Source organism: Phaethon aethereus (assembly GCF_964289735.1).
Source record: "Phaethon aethereus genome assembly, chromosome: 3".
Taxonomy (NCBI): domain Eukaryota; kingdom Metazoa; phylum Chordata; class Aves; order Phaethontiformes; family Phaethontidae; genus Phaethon; species Phaethon aethereus.
This window is the reverse complement of record NC_138576.1, coordinates 76,765,003-76,784,812: the sequence shown is the minus strand read 5'-3', so window position 1 is coordinate 76,784,812 and position 19,810 is coordinate 76,765,003. Positions and strand designations below refer to the sequence as shown.

Genomic DNA, 19,810 nt, shown 5'->3' with positions numbered 1-19,810 from the left:
TCCCTATGTTGCCAGCTGTTCCTGTGTGTCAGGTACCGAGTTATCCAAGGACCCAGGGAAATGTTGATGTCACTGGAAATTACGCAACGTATACTTTGAAAAGAGGCTCTGAAGTAGCCCCTTAACCACAGAGGAACTTGACCATTTAGTATATACTTAAATGTCTCACTAGACCAAAGCTACACTGTATGTTTGTGGGTATGTATGGGGACTTACTCTCACACGTGGATTTCTTCCTCTGTTCCCCCCGGGGAGCAGCTCTTTTGCGCACTTAAAGAAGCTGGAAACAGTTGAGACTAAATCCCAGTATGTAACGTGAATCCTGCATTTAGTGGGTTTGACTTTTAAAAATGCGAATACACACAGGCCCTGATGACTTCAATAGCATTTATGGGTGCTCAGTGCTTGTATAAATGTCACACTATTTATAACGTATTTCTGTGTCCTTTTTTTATATTCTCTGTTGGCCTGTCTCTTTTCCACTGTGGTATCTTTGACTGACATAGTCACATCAGGATGTAGCATGTGTTTGAATAATTAAGAAAATACAAATAAAAGTTATCTTTATTCTAGTCCATATTTTTCCATTGCTCAACCACCAAAGATAACAGTGCCATTTCACCACTGCTTTGTACATTCAATGGAGGAAAAATAGTTTTGGTTTTGCAGTGGTTTATTAAACCTTCCAAGTCCAATTATTTGCCCCTAGAGTTTCCCCCCTAAGCTTCAGAAAATTGTTTCAGCTATATCCAAACTCATGCCAACTTCCTGGCTTCTCGGCCGTAACCCATCAGCAAGTGCTCTACTAAGAACCACTTTGAGGCTTTCCTTGAACCTCTTTTTCTTGCTGCTTCCTACGAAGAAGTAAACAAGGGGGTTGATGCTACTGTTAACGGTGGAGAGAACAATGGTGACGTGGTTCTGCTGGCTGAGCAAAGACGACCAGTGGTGGTAATTCAGAAGATACAACAGCCTCATAGGCATGGCAAAGATGAGGAAGACAATAACTGTGGCCACAATGATGATGTAGAGCTTTGACGAATGAGGTCTCAGGGAGTTACGATGAATCCTGATAACCAAGATCAGGCTGGACAGAATCATTAGAGGAATGAAGATCATGAAAGTCAGGATCCATGTGAAGATGAGCAGTGCTTGGCAATGGTTGCCATCGTCAAATTGCTCCTTCGTTGAATCATCTTTGCATGTTAAGTATTCAGCTATTGTCATCAGAAAAGACAGAGTCCACAGAACTGCACACACAATTGCCGACTGGTGCTGTGACCGGTGGCATCGGTACCAGATGGGGTAAACAATAGACAGACACCTCTCAATACTGATGGCTGTCAGGAGATAGAGACCAGTATTATATCCAAGAAGGAAGACAATAGATAGTGTGGTGGTTATATAATAGTAAAAACCATATGCGAATCCAAAACCAGCAATGTACTCAATTGACAGAATAAATGTACAAAGCAGTAAGGAGATGTCAGCAATGGACAGGTGTGTGATGTACGCAGTGAATGGGTTTCTTTTGATCTGGAAGCAGAGGCACCAGAGGACAATTCCATTTTCACAAAAACCCAGGAAGGAGATGATCATAATTACCCAAAGTGGGGTCAATATCTCCCAGACCCTTTCCTGTGTAGAAATGTTTCTGTGCATTGAGATGTTCTCTGTGCCTTCGCTGGGATGAAACGTTATGTTTGACTCATCCATGGGGAAAGCCCAAGTTTGGATAGCACAGCTCTTCCTTCTGTAAATATGTATAAAAATATACTGTGAGCATTGTGTGCTCCTCCCCTCCCCCTTTTCTTTCTGTTTTGTGGACCCTCAATTTCTGGTCATATCTGAAAGCTTTAGCAAAAGGAAAACCGGCTTTGATATACTGATGCTAGCTGAAACCCAGTTGGAACTACTCTTGGCAACATTAAAGATTGCCAAGCCCATCATGCTCGCAGAAATCCTGAGCTTGCTTCTGTATGGGCTTCAGCATGTAAGTGCTAAACTACAGCTAAAGAGATACCCTCAAAGAGCTCTTGGACAAGCAACGTCTCCATCACATTGCAAAGTTTCAAGATATAGTGGTCACAGATAGCATTCGTGGTTCTTGTTAGAGCCCTCAATTGTTCCCAGACAAGTCTATTCAGCTGCCGTTGAAGATAATGACATTAATTTTAAGTTAAACATATGTATTTCAAGTGAATTTGGCTCATAAGTTTTTTTTGTTTTTTTTAAAAAAAAAATTGATACCAACGTCTCTTTTCCAGGAAGGACTTTAATAAATGCAGTAAAATTAATATGCAGTAGTTACTCATCATTGTATTCCCTCCTAGTACAGAGGTGGAGGGAAAGCAAAATGCCACTCTCTTGAGACAGTCATTTTTGACGAGCCTTAAGTGTCATTTATCATAGAATAACACAGTTTCACCATGTTTTCACACTCTGAACAGTGTAGCACAACTGCAAATATCCTGCAAGCATTACAAATCCAACACATCACAAGGAGAAGTAGTTGTTCAGGTTCCCTGCTATTGTTATAATGGTTTAAACTGTTGTTTTGCTGAGTTATGGAACAAGTTCTCCTCTTGTGTGTCTCCTTTTATATGTCTCCTTTTATCTCCATAACAGACAATTAGCAGCATTGGCTTCAGATGATTTTCATATGAATATTTCATGCCCCCTTCCCTGTTAACTTGCCGGCTGCCCCTGTGATGATACAGAGTCACCTTCAGGACCCTTGCTGATTTACTGATGTTAACAGGGACTAACCGTTGGCAATAAGCTTGCCCAGCTGACTTGGTTCATCCATATAAGCAGCCTTTTTCATTAACATGCCACAGTGAGAATTTACCCATATCCTCAAGCAGTTAAGAAAATCAAATGCAAAGTAAAGTTTTACTGGGGCAACTTTTGCAATGATTATTTAAACAGATCCATTCACCCCAGTCATAAATTTTCTCTCATGAGCCCTGGGTTTCCTGGGTTCAAAACAGCTTAAGCCAGGATATCACAGTGTAGAAAAGAGCATTCAGTAAACAACCTGTGAAGCCTCAGGGCTTGCTGGCATTTAAACCTGCACAAAAATGTTAATGATGATCCCACCTGCATGTTGACCATGCCACCATCTGAGATGCAGCCGGAGGGAACAAACAACATAGCTGGAAATGTGGTAGAGAAGTGAGTGTGAATGCAACAAGTAAATGCAGTGACCAGAATGAGTGGCAAGCCTCCCAAAAGCAGTATTCTGAAAAACTGCAGAGGGAAGGTGCTCAAACACTGTGCTGCTGGAAGTGTGGTAAAGCTTGACAGGAGAAAAGGAGAGGAGACGCTCTCTACTTCAAAAGTTAAAACAAATCGGAAAGAAGAAAAAGAATTAAAAGACTCAAGTATGAAAGAAAGACTCAAAGTATGAAAAGACTCAAGAAAGTTCTTCATTCATATCGCTGTATAAATGGAGTATTTCCCTCTGGAGAGTAAAACAAAGAGGAAAAATTTGGGGACTTACTAAGGTCATTCCCACGTGAGAGCATTCAGAGATGAGAATGGAAAGAATCCTCTCCTTACAGATACATCCATGGTCTGTTCAGATTTCCCTGAAGTTGTTGAAGAACTTCCCTGAAGAAGCTGCAGGTTACCTTCTCCAACCATTTGCCTTTGGTAAGCGGGGAAGCAAATAGTGACTCTGACCATGACTCCCTCAAAAAGAAGTGTGCAGTTCTCCCATTGCTCCAGATGTCTGAGGCATACCAAGCAAAGGGCCCCAGGCTCATCAGCTGAGGCTGTGCTTCAAATGGCATCGCTCAGTAGCTGGCAAGTCATCTAGCTGGAAGCCTGGGAGTTAACTCTAGTGGGAACTGAATGGCAGTATATGGAAAGTTGTCCTGGGCTGCTACAATACCAAGAGACATAGTTTAAACAAACAAATGCGAAGTGAGTAGGAAATCTATTTGGGGATGATAAGATCTGAAGGAAAAATCTCAATTTAGAACTGTGCCACCAAATGCCATCTAAAATAATAGAAGTTGATTTGTAAATTTGTCTTCTATTTTTTAATATGAGAAAAGAAAAAAGCAAGAAAGAGAGGGAGAATGAAAGAGAAGAAAGAACGAGAGAAAGCAAGAGAAAAAGATAGAAGGTGACAAAAAATAAAGAGAAGGAAAGAGAGAAAAAAAAGGAAGAGAAAAAGAGAAGGAAGGAAAGAAGGAAAGGAGGAAAGGAAGGAAGGAAAAGAAAGTAATTCACAGAGCAAAGAAAATAAATGGCAAGAAAGCAACCGCAGAGCAAAGAAAATAGCCACATCATTGTGTTAGTCTCATACATCCATTCCTCTTAGTAAAAACTGTATCTTGGGATTATTCTACCAAAAAAAAACCCAGCCATGAGAAGCGAAAATCTGTTCTTGAGATTTAAACAGACTCCCCTGAAAAGTTCAAACAGGCCTAGGAGCAGATAAACTCTTTGAAAAGTCCCCTGAGGGTGTCCCCTGCTTTTGCCCCAAGTATTAGGTTGTTTTTATATTCAGATATTAGCAGAACAAACATTCTTAGCCAAAAAAGGAGAGAGTTTGCTTGGTCTTCTCCTTTAGATGTTTCACTAAAACTACTAAATCCCCAAATGGGAGGAACTCCTAGCTAATGTGAGAAATAAATGACCCCAAAGAGAGGGTCAGAATAAAGTTAGGAAAGAAACAGAGTGAAATAAAAACAACTTCTAATTGCTTTTTATTGGCTCAAGCTGTAATCCACCTTACGTTCAACAGCTATGGGACCAAAAATTTCAAGCTGTCTCTGAGAAAGAAAAAACCTATTCCTTTTCCATAAAATGAGATATGCATATGAGTAATGAGAAGGGTCGTTGCAGGAACACATTAACATTTCAAGATTGACCAGGTACCTGGGTTCATAGCCCACTCAGTCTGCCTTGCAAATGTAATCCAAAACTGGGGATGCCCTGGCCTGTGTCTCCACGGGGCGGGTGGTTTGCGACACCCCTCTCACACGCGCACAGCACCTCCTTCATGACCGGTCCCTGGGGCACCATCAGTCATCATCTACATGGCCAGGGCAGCAGAGACCTGGTCTTGAGGGGAGTAGGTCATGAACACAGCTTACCCGTGGTGACCTCAGGAGTAACAGGAGGGTTGAACAGCACAGGGGGACCCCACGCCCGCTGACCGTTGGAGTGTTTATATCAGATGCTGCTAAGAGATGGAGTGGCTATTTCTGAATCAGTTTGACTATTCAGACATTGATCAAGGGATCTACAATAACAAAGCATGGAACCTTTTTTTTTGCTTTGAGCCTTTGAATAATTTCATGTTCTTATATCTCCAATTCATGGAAGCAGAAGGCAACCTGAAAAGAACTCGCAATTCATTCATTAGACAAAACTCAACGGGCTAGGATTGATAGACTAAATTAGAGGGGTTTATGTGGCTGATACAGGTGCCAGTATATAAAAAAGCCGCTGTGTACCTGGGAGTCAGATCTCCTAATTATACATTTTCATGGGCCGTGACAAAAGCCCCTAAGGGATGAGCTTTGGCAGCACTTTCAGGCAGTGCAATTTTTCCTGATTCATTACCATTCATTACCACTTTCCAGATGAAATTCATTCCATAATTATTCAGCTCAAGCAAAGGGGAGGAGTTGGGCTTTGGTTTCAGCGGAGTGTGGACTGAGGAGCTGGGCTGAAACAACTAACAGAGGGCTGAGGGGGTATGCTGAAAAATTGAGGGGTTGTAAGAGGATCAAAGCCCAAACAGAGAGCTCTGGGGTGCCATGAAGAGTAAACAGAGGACTCTGGGGCATGCTGGGGACAAATGCATCGGTCCATGGGTCTTAAGAACCATTAAGGCTCACAGATACTAGAAGAGCCAGCATGACTTATGGTTACTCTTCAATAGATGATATGAGAATATTGTTAAAGTAGGAGTTACGCTTAGGGTAAACCTTAGGGTTAAGGTTACCATAACCTAAAACGCGCCACAGAACTTGCTAGACATCTTCTATCCTACTCTTATCAGCCATCTTCCAGCATATGCCCAGTTCCTTAAAGGGTGGTAGTTGGTGGATGGTGTTTAATAGGCAACAGGCATGTGAGCTGGATCTGTTGTTGGCTTCTGTAAAGCAAGGTGAAAGTACATGTCACTACCTAGTTCTGAGGCCAGCAGGGATCATCTGTTCGTAGTTAAAAGCAAGATTAGGAGTTAAAACTGAAGTTGGTAGGGGTGAATTAATCATATTTTTTTCTGTGTGGTTAAGACCTGCCGCATGTTGTTTATGAAAGTGGATTTAGGGCCTGTGGCAGAGGGCCTGAAAACTAGGTGTACTCTGAGAACCTGTGAGAAACTTTATCTGAGGTAAGAATACGGCAGCTAGTGAGAGATGGGCAGGTTGCGGTTACTGTTGGGACCATACAGGCGCCTAAAGTAGTTTGGTAAAGCTGTTTTCAGATTATTTTTCTGTTGTTTGTCAGAGATGGTTTTGGATGATTCATGCATTTTAGGTTCTGCTCTGAAATGGCTGATGAGAAAAGCCTAGGGGTACACGGCCCCAGAAGGGTGCAGGGCTCTGGAGATCTCTGGAGGCAGAGGTGTCTGGCCTGTTACTGCATTGCCCAGACCGGTGGCAGGTTAGAGGGGTTGTTTACATGTCACTTCATGGACTGACTGTCACGTGAGCACGGGAGGATTTGGAGATGTTCCTGCTCCTGACTTAAGCCACACCTTCCTTCTTCCCACCTGCAGAGCTCCGGGTGCCATGCCAGGGCTCGGCGCTCGGGGCGATGCCACGCAGGAAGGGGAGCAGAGCTCCAGCCAGGGCAAGGTGCCTGCTGCCTGGGCACGATTCTGCCGGGGCGGCGGGGGAAGGCGGCTCCAGGCTGGCTCCACTTGTGCAACCCCACAACCAGAGAGAAAATCGGCCGGTTTGGCTGCAGAAGCTGTACAGACGCATCCGTACGATGCCAGGTGGCCATGTTCACCCACCTGGGTGCCAGACATGTGATCACCAAATCACAGAATCATTAAGGTTGGAAAAGACCTTTAAGATCATCAAGTCCAACCATCAACCCAACACCACCATGCCCACTAAACCATGTCCTGAAGTGGCACGTCTACATGTTTTTTGAATACTTCCAGTGATGGTGACTCTACAGTGACCTTCTGGATCTGAGCTCGTACCTCTGTGTCCTGTCACAGTGCTGGTGAGGAAGCAGCCAGAGGGCAATTGCAGGGAGTTTCCCAAATCAGAGAGGGGTGGGGAGCGGCAGGAGAGTACCAGGAAGCGAGGAGCTCTTAGTGACGCTGTGAGCTTGGGAGAAACTAATATAAAATAACAACGTTTCCTGTTGCCCATCTTTTGTGTTTTTTGTGGGGGCAAAGGAAAAAATATAACATTTTTAAAGTTATAAAAAATTAATGGAAAAGGTATTCCTGGGCAAGGAAAAGAATACATGGCACTACTAAAACCCATAAGTGTTCACGTCTCAAAGAATCTTCATAACATATTTCTGTATCTGTTAGTTTAGAAGAAGTGTCCTTTGCAGGTGGAAATTTGTTCCCCCTCTCTGCCTGCCTCCCACCAAGTCCTGGAGAGGGGGAACCTGGGCCTTAATGAAGTACAGAGCAGCTGTCTTCTCCCTTCACAAACCAGCCTCACATCTTTCTGTACTCTGATCCGCTCTTGCTTATGCTTTGCCTATCTGAGTCTTTCCACTAGCATTCAGTTCCCCGCAAAGCTTACCAACATTTTGTTCCCTATCTCCCTCTTAATGAGTCTTTCACAAAACCTTGCTTATTCAGACAGCTGCTGTCTTCAGCCGTGCTGAATGTGAGGAGGTCACCTCTATCCTTGGGTTTCAGATAGAGGTTTCAGGTCTGTAGACCTACCTGTTAGTCCTAACATGCGTAGCAGGTGGCAGCTCTTACCTTGGGGACAGTGGGGTCTGTCCCCAGTGGAAATCTACCCTTGCTAAAATCATTCTGAGTTTTATTTCCCTCTTGGGCCAGTCAATGATGGCACAAATGCTAGCACCAAACCCAGCATCATCACACATCAGAAGAGAAAATACGCTGCACCTGCCTGCTGGCATCCCCACCAGCTACCAAGCATTAGGGCCACCACGACTGTAGTGTAAGACAATACAGGAAACAGTATTTTCATTCTACATTTTCATTTTATATATGTAAAACAGTACAGGAAACCACTGGGGAGAGAACAGGATAAGAATGGAAGTAATAACTTGGCATATATGATTAACGAGTATAGGCAGTTTAGGCCATTTTAGCTTTAGCAAAGCACAGCTAAATCTACAGGATTAGAAAATATGCGAGACACATGACAGAGATGAGTCAGAGCTTTCCCTGATAAAAGTTTGGCAGAAAAAGTTTGAGTGCCAAGTATCCAGTAAACTTAGCTTTTACTTTGGTTAGGTTGAGATAAGGTGGTGTGATTATATCCAGTTACTTCAGATATACTAAGACATTTTGTATTACTGATAAAGATAATGAAAGAAGGGTCTGGTACCACGGTGCTCTATCCTCCAACCTGTGTTGTTTCTGGAGGTTCCCATTAACACATGTCTAAATTCTTCTTGAAACAAGAGTTGCTGTTTAGTCTGTTAAGTGAAGTGCCTGCCTTGCTAAGACAGACTGCCCTGAAATAATCTTCACTCCTGATTGTACTAGTCTGTCTGTCTTCTTTCTTCTACCCCTCTTTTAATTTTTATTCTGTATCACATATTCATCATTTACATGCATTTCCAACCTATCACAGGAGTTATCCATTATTCTTTATTTGCTCTTTGCACGGCAGTAATAGGTGGTTAAGTAAAATCCTTGATGCCCGTTACTGTGAAACCTTAGTCTTTTTGGTTGGGTTCACTGAATTTTTTCCAAATGTTGAATTTTTACAATTAAGAATCTCAAGTAGCCAAACATTTTCCTTTGAGTAAAGTGTTTCTATTCTTTTTAAACTGCTTTTAATACTAGTCTCTTTTCAAAGACAAAATATAGACTCAGAGATAATTTGTATTTTTCAAGGTGATCCAGCTTGAACACAAGTGCAAAACAAGCTCATGCAGCAGGTTTACTGCACAAAGCCAGAAGGTCACTGAATGAAAACACTGAACTGTCTGTCTCTTCTATCAAGCGTATATACCTGGAGTGGATCTAGAATCCCATACTATCCAAAAAAACCATTATATTTTCTGCAAAAGGATGTTTTTGAAGTGTAGCAAGAGTACAAAACAACGATTCTGAGGGTAGAAACCGTGAGGTCTGTGTTTACCCTGTCTCAGATTTCCTCATCCTCAACAAAATTCCTCCTCTGCAAAACGGGAGTTGCGCGGGAGCACTGGGAGGATAACTTCAAATCTGCAAGATGCTTAGCTAACATAGTAACATAAATATTAGAAATACAAGGAATTCACCTACTACTTCAACCTCACGCAATAACAGTTTGATTCTATTACAGTAAAAACAAGTGGTCTTGGCTTTTTTTATTTTTCCACCTTTTCCAACTTTCTCCTTTATACCCATGACAGAAATGGGACAAGATGCTCAGCTGTGGCAAGTCATCACAAAGCCATGGAAGTCAGTGTCAGTAAACCACGTAACAGTTTAGCCCCTGCACATGAACAAAGGCTGCTCTTGAGGACTCCAGGTCCAGTATTTCTAGCTCCCATAGTGATGTGGTGGTACATCTTGCCAAAGCTTCAGCGTGACCATCTATATTGGCTGTGTCATCAGTTTGCTTCCAGAAACAGTAGAGACTTGTCGTCTTCTATTCATAAGTTGGTTTGGTAATAGCATTTGCTGTGCAGAGTTGAGATAACACAAAATACGTTAGCTAGTGAACAACAACCAACTGAATTGCAGCTGGAGATAAGGAAACTGAAGGTCTGCCTTTTTTAGGATTTCACTTCTTCCTGCATCAGAATGTCAGGTTCCTTCTTCGTCTGAGATGGAGAGGTTAAAGACACCACCACATTCTCCTTCCCCTTAGCAGGGACTTCCAGCAACTAAAATGTGTTCAGACTCACTTGAAGTCTCAGTCTTCTGTTAATAAAAAATATTTTCCTCAGAATTTAGAAGCTCCAGAGACTGCTGCTGCCTCTATTTCCTGCTGAACACATCTCCTAGGACTATGTTTTTTTCTTCCTCGTCATGCTTTCCCTTTATCTTTCGATGTCAAGGACACACGATTTTTCTTACCCTGTGAGCAACAGACCAGGATTTCTGTGTGGCCCTTGGCCATGCAACACGTGCTGCTGGCCACAGCGGAGGCTTCGGGACGAGTCCCAGGTGGGCAGTCGTGTCTGCCCGTGCACCCGCGGTGGGACGTGGTGAGGTTGTGGGGAGGAGAGCCAGGCTAGCACAGAAATGCACAGGTTACCACACTGTAAAGTCAAGTCCTGGTAAAAATCACGGGATACGGCCCTGGCAAGGAAGCACTTAACTGCTCACAAGGCACGTCGGTTAAAAAGCTGGAAGGCTGGCAGCTCTGTATCGTCTGTCCTGTTTCTCTGCCTCACTGTCCTATTTTTTTTTCTCCCAGTTCCTGGCCTCATCTTTTAATACCTTGTTGTGGTTTACATGCACCCACGTTCCCACTGATAGGAATACACATTCTCATTTAGGAGCAGAGTTTACAAGCATGACTCAAGGCACACTTAATACCCGTAACAGATTGAGTTTTCTCCACCTACGTTGTCGTGCGGACTGTTCTGCTCTGGTACAAAGAAATCAGACTCTGATCTCAGCTGCATTCTTGCAAGCCATTTCCTTAGCACTCCTCCACATATGGATCGATGGAAGGAGATAACGAGGTGTCAGTCACAGAGCTAGACAGTGCCTCCTCATCAGGCTGAATGTACCAATACGCCACATGACTGTATAGTATATCATATGCACATTTTATACACGTACACATATTTTGCCAAAATTAATTTACTGCTCTCCTGGGTGAAGAAAGGCTTAGCTTCTGGTATTGTTTTTTTGTGGACAGGGGTGGGGAAAGGAAGACTCAATAAGAGACTAAAATATAGTTGATGGTGTAGAAACCATATTAGCCAGAAGAAAAGAAAAAAAACAAGTAGAGTAGTAAAATAACTAGATGGACTGTATCTCTTTCTTCCACTGAAAAGTTTTGGAAACATTGCAATGGCTGAATACCAAAACCAGAGCTGTGTTTTGATACCACGTAGAGATCGAGTGCCATCTTTCAGATCTGCCAGGTGACTCCAGGGACAGCGCCCTGAAGTAGGTGCCAGAGGGGTGACAGGCTGTCCTCTCCTCTTCAAATAAATGATATACTGGAATTAATAGGGGAGGGTCAGAACTGCAAAAGCACAGAGCAAGAAAATGGTCTCAAAGTGGTCAGCCGCGGGCAGGTCACCACCGTTCCGGGCCAGGAGTGCCCCACTGGCCCTGCAGACATCCTACACCAGGGCAGAGCCACCACGGCAGCTTCGGCGGGCGCTGCCTACCCTGCCTGCCGCCGCTCACCGTGGCCCCGGGGACCGTGCAGATGAACGGCTTTCTGAAGCGGGTGCTTCAGAAGGTTCTGCCAGCAGTCTGACTACGGGTCTGCCAGCAGTCATACCCCTGCGCCGCAATGATGAGGGAGGTTGCAGCAGGGGCGGAGGCTCGCTGGCCCTCTCCCACCACCGTAGGCTGGCAGTGGTCTGTGCGTGACGGGGAGCTCCAGAGGAGTGGTGGAGACAGTGGCCGGTTACCCCGAGAGCCACACGCAGCACCATGTCAGGACAAGGAGGCGGTGGGGTTCATCCCTCACGTGGCGGGTGAGTCACTGGAGTCCACATCTCTCGGATCGTGACCGCTGGTTTGATGACTGGGTTGTGACAGAGGAGGCAATATGGGAGGGTGCTGGCCAGGACCTGTAAACATGCGTTTTTTGTTCCTGTCACCTGTGATAGCCTCCATGTGCATCTACTAATCCTGTTTTGGCAGAGTTAAACCACGGTATGGAATTTGTGAGCCCAACAACAGGGAATGAGCCCCAGGCTATAGGGTGCTTGCACACCAGCATCCCGATCCCAGCTAACGAGTTTTACAGGGGTTTCTTGCATCTTCTCAGCTACTTAAGCAAGCTGGTATGTGCACCTGAGGATGGGATGAGGGTGGAGCATCTGAGTACAAGGGCTTTGTAGGGTATACAAACCACTAACTGCTGAAAGGCAAGGTCAGTTCAGCACGGTGTGTGCGCATGGCTTAAATCACGTCACCTAAATTCAGGACTGTGTTCAGGCATTTTATTCAATCAAGGCTTAAATGCTTCAGTCGTCACATTTTCATCATCTGGGAAGAAACAGCTGAGGGGGTGGCACTGTCTGTCTCATAATTGCAAATGCAAATTTTACTCGTGATGATCATTAAATTGTAGGTGCGGGTTTCCTGAAGGCATGTCGTGCCAGGCAAAACAAGGCCAGGCTTTTCAAGCATTCATCCCCTTGTGTCAGTGGTGAAACAGACTTCCCTGGTGGAAACATGTGATTGAGTAAGCCTAATTATACCTTCTGGCTTCCAAGAACAGGCCTTTATGTTAATGCAACAGGAGATACATTCTCTGTCCTATTTCACAGCTGAAAGTGCTCCCCAACTGCAGTAGCCAGCACCATCTTCCAGAGTGGCAATACTTGTATTTTTGCTTGTTCCTCATGTATCTCAAACACACTCTTGTATTACAAACAGATCAGCCCCTTCTATCACTCTCAGACATGGTTGTTGCAGCACCACAAGGCGAATTACGTGTTCGTGCTTTGAAAAGCCTTCCTTTCCATACAACACACTGCATAACAGTCAAAATCCTTCTGGAATAAGTGCAGGTGGCCCCTCCCTTCTAGGGTCTTTTCTTTCTCATATGCCAAAGCCAAGCTGCTTCTCTCAGAGGGGGATTTGGAAGCACTTCTGGGGAAAGGAGGGGCAGCATTTGCTTTTTGAGCCTCTACCCTGGTCCCTTCTACTCTTGGATAACTTCACAGTCTGATGGGTGTAGAAGCCAGAGATGCCCTCCTGGGGCTACACAAAGGCCTGGACTGCCAAACCATTTTTTTGACAGCTGATTTGAAAACAGACCTTAAAATAGCATTTCTGCCATTGCACTGGCTTCAAACTTTCAGCCCTCTGTTGAATTGGACAAAGCGAAAGGAGCAGAATAAGCAGCCCTAAAATGACTGTGGTGGCTCCTTTGTTCTCCATATTACTCCTATGTCCACATCTTTTTTTTTTTTCCCCTCCCTTCTTCGTTTATGCTTGTTTCTTGATTTTATTTTTTTTTGCTCTGCCCTTTCTGTCATCACCTACATGCTCTGCAGCTCTCCCTTGAGATGTTAACTTCCTTCTTGTGACCACCTGAAGTGCCAAGGAAGGCTTGAGAGATTGGGAAAATGAAAACAGAGGAATGATGGAAAAGAAAAAACTTTTAAGGAAAAAAGCCATGTGACAAGAGCCCTCAAAGCACTTGTAAAGCTAGTATGGAAAGGGTGCATCTTCAGTATCTCTCTGCGGCATCCCATTATTGCAGGCGGTTACCAGCAGGTCTCCACACTCAGGCTAATCATACCCTGCTTCATGCCCTTCTCCCATCCTACCACCAGCAACAAAAGCTCTTCTCTTTCTACATACTCATTCAAAAATCACCCACTGGCTCCAAGGGCTGCCCTCACCCCCTCTTACAATGCACTACTTCTACCTCAGCCAGGTGATTTATTTTTGTCTTATTGTTTACATGAAGTCTTTATTTGGTACAGGTCTTCCAGGACACAGACACAGATACAAAACAGGGAATCTCAGAAGCTTATTCTCTTTCCTAATTTAGGCAGAAAAGAAAACCTTCTCTTTTATCTTAACCTTTTAAATTCACTGAGCATTGAGAAAATGTTACTTTTTTGGAGGTTTTGTACTGTCCCCCCAGTTATATGTTCAGATGGAGATCAGTGATGAGTTGTGTCCCTCAGGGGTCTGTATTGGGACGAGTAGTCGTCCTTCATCAAGGTACTCATACTCAATGTATATTGAGTACATCAAAGTACTCAATACCTTCATCAATGATGTAGGCAGTGGGATCGAGTGCACCCCCAGCAAGTTTGCTCATGACACCAAGCTGAGTGGAGCTGTTGATATGCCTGAGGGACGGGATGCCATCCAGAGGGACCTGGACAAGGTCGAGGAATGGGCCCATGTGAACCTCATGAGGTTCAACAAGGCCAAGTGCAGGGTCCTGCACGTGGTTTGGGGCAACCCCTGGTATCAGTACAGGATGGGGGACGAAGGGGTTGAGAGCAGCCCTACCGAGAAGGACTTGGGGGTACTGGTGGATGAAAAGCGGGACATGAGCCGGCAATGTGCGCTCGCAGCCCAGAAGGCCAACCGTATCCTGGGCTGCATCCAAAGCAGCATGGCCAGCAGGTCGAGGGATTTGATTCTGCCCCTCTGCTCTGCTCTGGTGAGACCCCACCTGGAGTCCTGCATCCAGTCGGACTGAGCAGCAACACGAGAATTATCTTCACCTCCGCCATAAATTACCTCATTTTTATCCTCCGTTGCGGTTCTCTCTGGTTTGACCTTGCTCATCACTGTCCAAAAGAGGCCTCTGCAGCAGGGCTTGGCCTCGCCATCATTGTCACCATCGTGGCATTCCCCATCTTTGCCACGCCGGTCAGACTCGCAAGCGCGGTGAAATGCAGACGTCCTACATGGCCGCTACCCAGGCTTCTCCATGTTTCTGCTTCGTTCAGCATCACCGGCAGCAGCGCAGACTCCCCGGTCTCCTTCTGTGTCAGCGGAGAGAGGAAGATGAGGCTCGGAGAAGCCATTCAGAGCGCCTTGGAAGGATGGGACAGGGAGAGCAAGGTGAGAGCAGAAATGGCCAGGATGGGTCAGAAACCTGGGAGTTTAGGTACAAGACCCTCCCGAGGGGATGCACTCTGCAGGTGGGTCTGTTTTTCAGACTTGGGAAGACTATAAAGACAGCGGGTCGCCACGCGAAGTTACCGAGGAAGACTTCGCAGTCTTCAGCACAAGCATATTTGAAAAGGAGGTAAAACAACCCTCGGGGGGTATTGCCAGACCCACGGTGTGACAAAAACGAAACGTTTTCCCATTGTCAAAGAAAATCAGTTTTTGAAAAGTTAAAAGTGAACTCTCCTTTTTTTTTTTTTTTTTCAAAAATTGCACCATTTTTGTGGTGAAAACTCTGTTTGTAGGTGAATTTGGGATTTCTTGGGAAAAAAACCTACTAAATCCTCAAAACTTCAATGAGACGGCACATTTCACGTCTCAAAAAATGGGACACAAGCAGCTACAGGATGGAAAGCTGCTGCTCAGGTGTTGCAGGGGTAAGGAGTGAAGGAAGCAAAAAACAACCCTACAGGTAGGCACCCTTCCCTAGCCACAAAAGAAAATTAAAATCATGCAGGGTCCCTGCCGGAGTGATTCAAAGGAAATTTTCTCCCGGCCCCCAGGCTGAACAAGCCGCCTGAGCACACAGAAGTGGGCAGGGAAAGCAACTCCAGGGCTGAGGGCCGAGGGCGGGCTGGCTGCCCGGTGCCGGGGCACCGGCACGGGTCCAGGCTGGCTCTGGTGCCCGTGGGCAGCTGGACGCAGAGCGGGGCAACCGTGGCTGTGTGCAGCCGGCCCCAGACACCTGCCTGGGGATGAGACCGGCGAACGCAGAGCAGAGCACCATCCCTCAGCATCATCCCCACGCTAGAAAAGACGTTGGGCTATGGGGGTGGACTCCATACTTATAAAGCAAGCTGCATTTGTTTTTATACTTCAGAGCTGGAGGAGGAGAGTAGCGGGAAAGAAACCCTGACCCTTGCTGGGGGTTGCCAGCTCCTCACATCAGCTGCTCCAGCCCTCTTGCCCGTCTCTGGTGGGCTGGGTGGGCTTCGAGCCCATGTGGCAGATTGGAGGGTGAATGTGCAAAACCCTGAGAGAAGCGGTAACCTTCAGCGAGGAGGAAGTGATGTGCAGCCAAAGGTGTCAAAATCTCCAGCCTTGGGCTGGAGCCCAGTTTCACCCTGGCTGGGTGCCTTCAGCCCAGGTCAGCAGCAGCAAACCCTTTCACATCCCCTCCAGCTCCCACTCAGTCCTGCCCATCCTCTCCAGATCCAACTTCCTCCCCGGCCCTTCTGCCCCGCTGAGGAGAGGCAAAGCCCCTCTCTGCCCTGCGCTTGCTGACCCTGCGACCTGGTGGGGCCCAACAACCGGGAAGGAAGGCTGGGACCAGCGTCCTCTTATACTCTTGGCTGGCCAGCAGCGAGGCTGCTAATCCTGGCAGGAGGATTAGCCGGGAGTTCATGACCGCTGCTCTAGCACGAATACTAATGAAACTAGCCGACAGGCAAGCGCATCCTCCCTGGGACCCGCCTGCGGCAAGGGGAGGGAGCAGCACTTCGCACAGCGGCGGCCCTGCCTCCTGCTCGACGGGAGCCCACCATGGGCCAGCAGCCGCCCACGGGCACGACTTGTTCCTCCAGGTGCCCCCTCCAGCAGCAACACCGCTGGAAGCACACCGGTAACGGAGGCTAAGCTCAGTAGGGAGCGGGTGTGGAATGAGAGGTGCCAGCCAGACCGTACAAGTATTTGGGAGTCTAAAGATGGCGACAGGTGCCTGTGGGATCAGGAAGTGCTCCAGCTGCATTTCTGCGCCCCATCACCGTGCCCTTCTCTTGTATTAAGTTGCGGTATGTGTAGGATATTCATCGGCGTGGGAGCACGAGCATCCCCCTTCCACAGGGATGCCTCCGGCCGCAAACAGCCCCCAGACACCCCCAGCTGAGCAGCCAGCCTCAGCCCAGCCCCTGGAGGCTGCCCTGCTGGTGGAGGCTGCAGGACCACAGGGGAGGCCCAGGAGCCCGAGGCGTCTCCTGCGGCATCGGTTCTCATGACCCAGCGGCCCTATGGAACAATTACATCAGGCTGCTTCAGTCCCACATCCCAGGGGAGGGGGCAAGCCTTGAGCACTGCAGGCAGCTGCGGGAGCTCGTGGGTTTGCAAATCCTCATATTTATATAAGAACAGCAAAGCCTGTCGTACGTGTTTCACGCACGGGACGGATGCACTGCAGTGGGTGAGCGAAGGACTGCCTGTTTTGGTTATGCTGACTGCACTTGTAAGCAAGCAGCGTGTTCAACAATGAGCAATTAGAGACATCATGACCTCTGGTAACCAAAGAGGCAACGCAGAAATTTCTAGCAGCATCTTTTAGAGCGAGCTCAGAACATGCCACAGCTCTGTCCGATCAGTACTGCCAAGTTTCATGGGACAAATAAAATATTTTGTACTACATCAAAATACAGAACGAGGATTGCTGATTATTCTTCCACTGCTCTCACTGCTTGGGAACCCAGGTGAGCTCCAGGGGTGCCAATGGGTGGGACCAGGTCCAGACTTAGAATTGCTTTAGAATCTCCTCAATTTGTGTGTGCCCGGGTGGTGATGAATAACCCATTTTCATGTTTTAAATAGCTGATTTTTTCTTCTTTTTACCCGGATATGTTTCTTCTAGGGCACCATGTGTTTCTCCTGCATCACAACCATTACCTTGTGCAGATTTCCGTCTCAGAGTTGTTTTAAAAGCAAGCCTAACCTACAGCATGGGCATTAGGTTCTTTGCCAACAGAGTTGCTGTTGCCATTTTCTTTTAAAGCCTGGCTGGGGAGGGTCTCCTATAGGTCTATGGGTTAACATGCTTGCTCCAGAAATAGGAGGGCAAGTGTCCAGAGGTGGCCCTTGGCTGTCCTACAGGGGAAGGGGAGGTGTGCAGGAGCTCCATCTCCATCTTTCCCTTGGTGAAACATCTGTCTGTTCATCTCTGTATGCTCACCCAGCTGGGGAGAAGTTAAAAGAGGATTCAACTACTCACCTGTGTTAGGCTGCCGATGCGAAAGGCATCTTTTAAATCCCCCCACGCCGAGGAGCCGGGGCTCTCATTCCCCTGCCCGAGGCGGATGCCTGCATGACCGGAGCTCTTCTGCACGCAGCGCCCACGCTTAAAAGCAAGTCCAGGCCCAGGTACTCCTCAGAGCTGGGACTGCCCCGAGCTCTCTCCCTGAAGGTGAGCCTGATGGTGCTTATACAGTACTTGAAGTACTGGTTTTGTTAAAACCATTTAAAACCATGAACTCGAACAAGGTAGTTTCTGCAGCAAAAGAAACTACAGATGAGCTGGGTGGGACTCTGGTCATAAACTCTCCCTCATCCCCCACGCATCCTGGCAGTACGGCTCTTCTCCGCTTTTCATGGCCTCCTGCCTTGCAACAAACTCACAGCCCCTCAGGGACCTTCGTGAGGAAAATCTTTCTTTCCATCACCTCTGCCTGCATGCGTTCTCCTTCCAGCCCCCATCCTTGCTGAGCCCCCCTTCCCACCTGCCCCGGCCCCTGCCCCGCAGCCGCCCTCAGCCATGTCTGCCCCACAAGCTCCATGTGGCTCTGGCGGGACAGGTAGGGCTTGGAGGTGGCTTGCCTCCCTCCCTGTTTGGCGTGATTCATCCGTCAAGACACTTGCAACCTCACCCTTCCAAGACGCACCAAGGTTTTCAGCTAGGATGTATTTTGAATGAATGCATAACATTGAGAAGAATCGTGAATTCCCACCATTAGAAAACATAGGAGTATATAAAATTTTCTTCTATATAAAACCAATACTTTGAGTGTTAAGAGAGAGGTAAATCTTACTCTCCTCCCTGGCCAGCATGTATCTGAAGTGCCACCACTGAAGCTACAAGCAGTAAGAACATCATGTTAAGGAATATTTAGAGCTAGTTTTGCCTTTTGCATTTATAGATCCGTGGACTATTTTTGGATAATTAAAGTGTGATGTTCATTGGGGTTTTTCTTCCGAAGTTAATGACAAAAATAAAATTTCTCAACAACAGTGTTGTGTGACAGTATTTCTTTTAATGTGAGACAATGCTGAGCTCCTCCGTTGCAAGGCTTCCACTCTGGGCGCTCAGCAACAGGAGGTGCCCAGAGAGGCTTCCCACCAGAGTAGAGATGTTTTCTCAAAAAAATACGTATTTAATCTTGAACATGTAAAAAAAAAAAAGTTGATGTATCAAAAATTGAATTGTTCTTGGAAAGAGATATATTCTGATCTGCAGTGCTCCATTCGCAGGGTTCTATTTTTAATCCGCACCTTCACCACTTGAATTCTAACGTCTTGTTTCATTGAGGGTTGGAATTACCCTTTCAAGCCTTACAGCTAAAGGACAAGTTTCTCATACTGCTGAGAAACAGATGTGCTGCAACTGCTGCTAGGGTCTTTGCTGTGGTCTTATCGCTGTCTTAGAAAGGCAGGCTTGATTTTCTGAGCTGCCAGCCCTCAGAGCCCCTCAGCAACTTTGACAAGCGCCTCTTCAGAGCCGGAGTTACGAGGCAGGTTGCAACACCTTGAATTGGCTTCACAAGAATCAGAAGTACCCCCTACTCCTTGCAGGAGACATGCAGGAACAGGCATAACCTGAACTACCTTTGATTCTTCCAACTTCAATTACTAACAATTCCCTAGCCTGGAGCAAAAGCAACAGCTGAGGTCGGAGTGGCCAGACTGGCATGTTCAGGGAGATTTTGTCTTCATCTATGGCCGCTCAGAAAAACTTGTAAATCTGTTCCCACAGCTAAAAGTTGCCGCTCTGATTTGTTCGAGTAGCCCCCAGCTAACCCATTTCGTGGGAATTGACTGCTAGTACAGCTGATTGATGTCTTTAAAAGGCTCTGAGCAGTGAGTGACCCTGGGTTATTACAAACAGGCAATTTGTTTCTGTAAATTCTCCCCTAG

The 19,810-nt window shown here is 46.5% G+C and overlaps 1 protein-coding gene across 1 annotated transcript; it reads right to left on the bottom strand.

The window, feature by feature from the left end:
• Positions 1-726: 726 nt before the first annotated feature.
• On the bottom strand, positions 727-1,716 carry MAS1 (MAS1 proto-oncogene, G protein-coupled receptor; the record flags this gene model as incomplete). Its single annotated transcript, XM_081997563.1, has 1 exon — positions 727-1,716. One exon carries the CDS (start codon positions 1,714-1,716, stop codon positions 727-729), a length of 990 nt encoding a protein of 329 aa, XP_081853689.1.
• Positions 1,717-19,810: the final 18,094 nt, after the last annotated feature.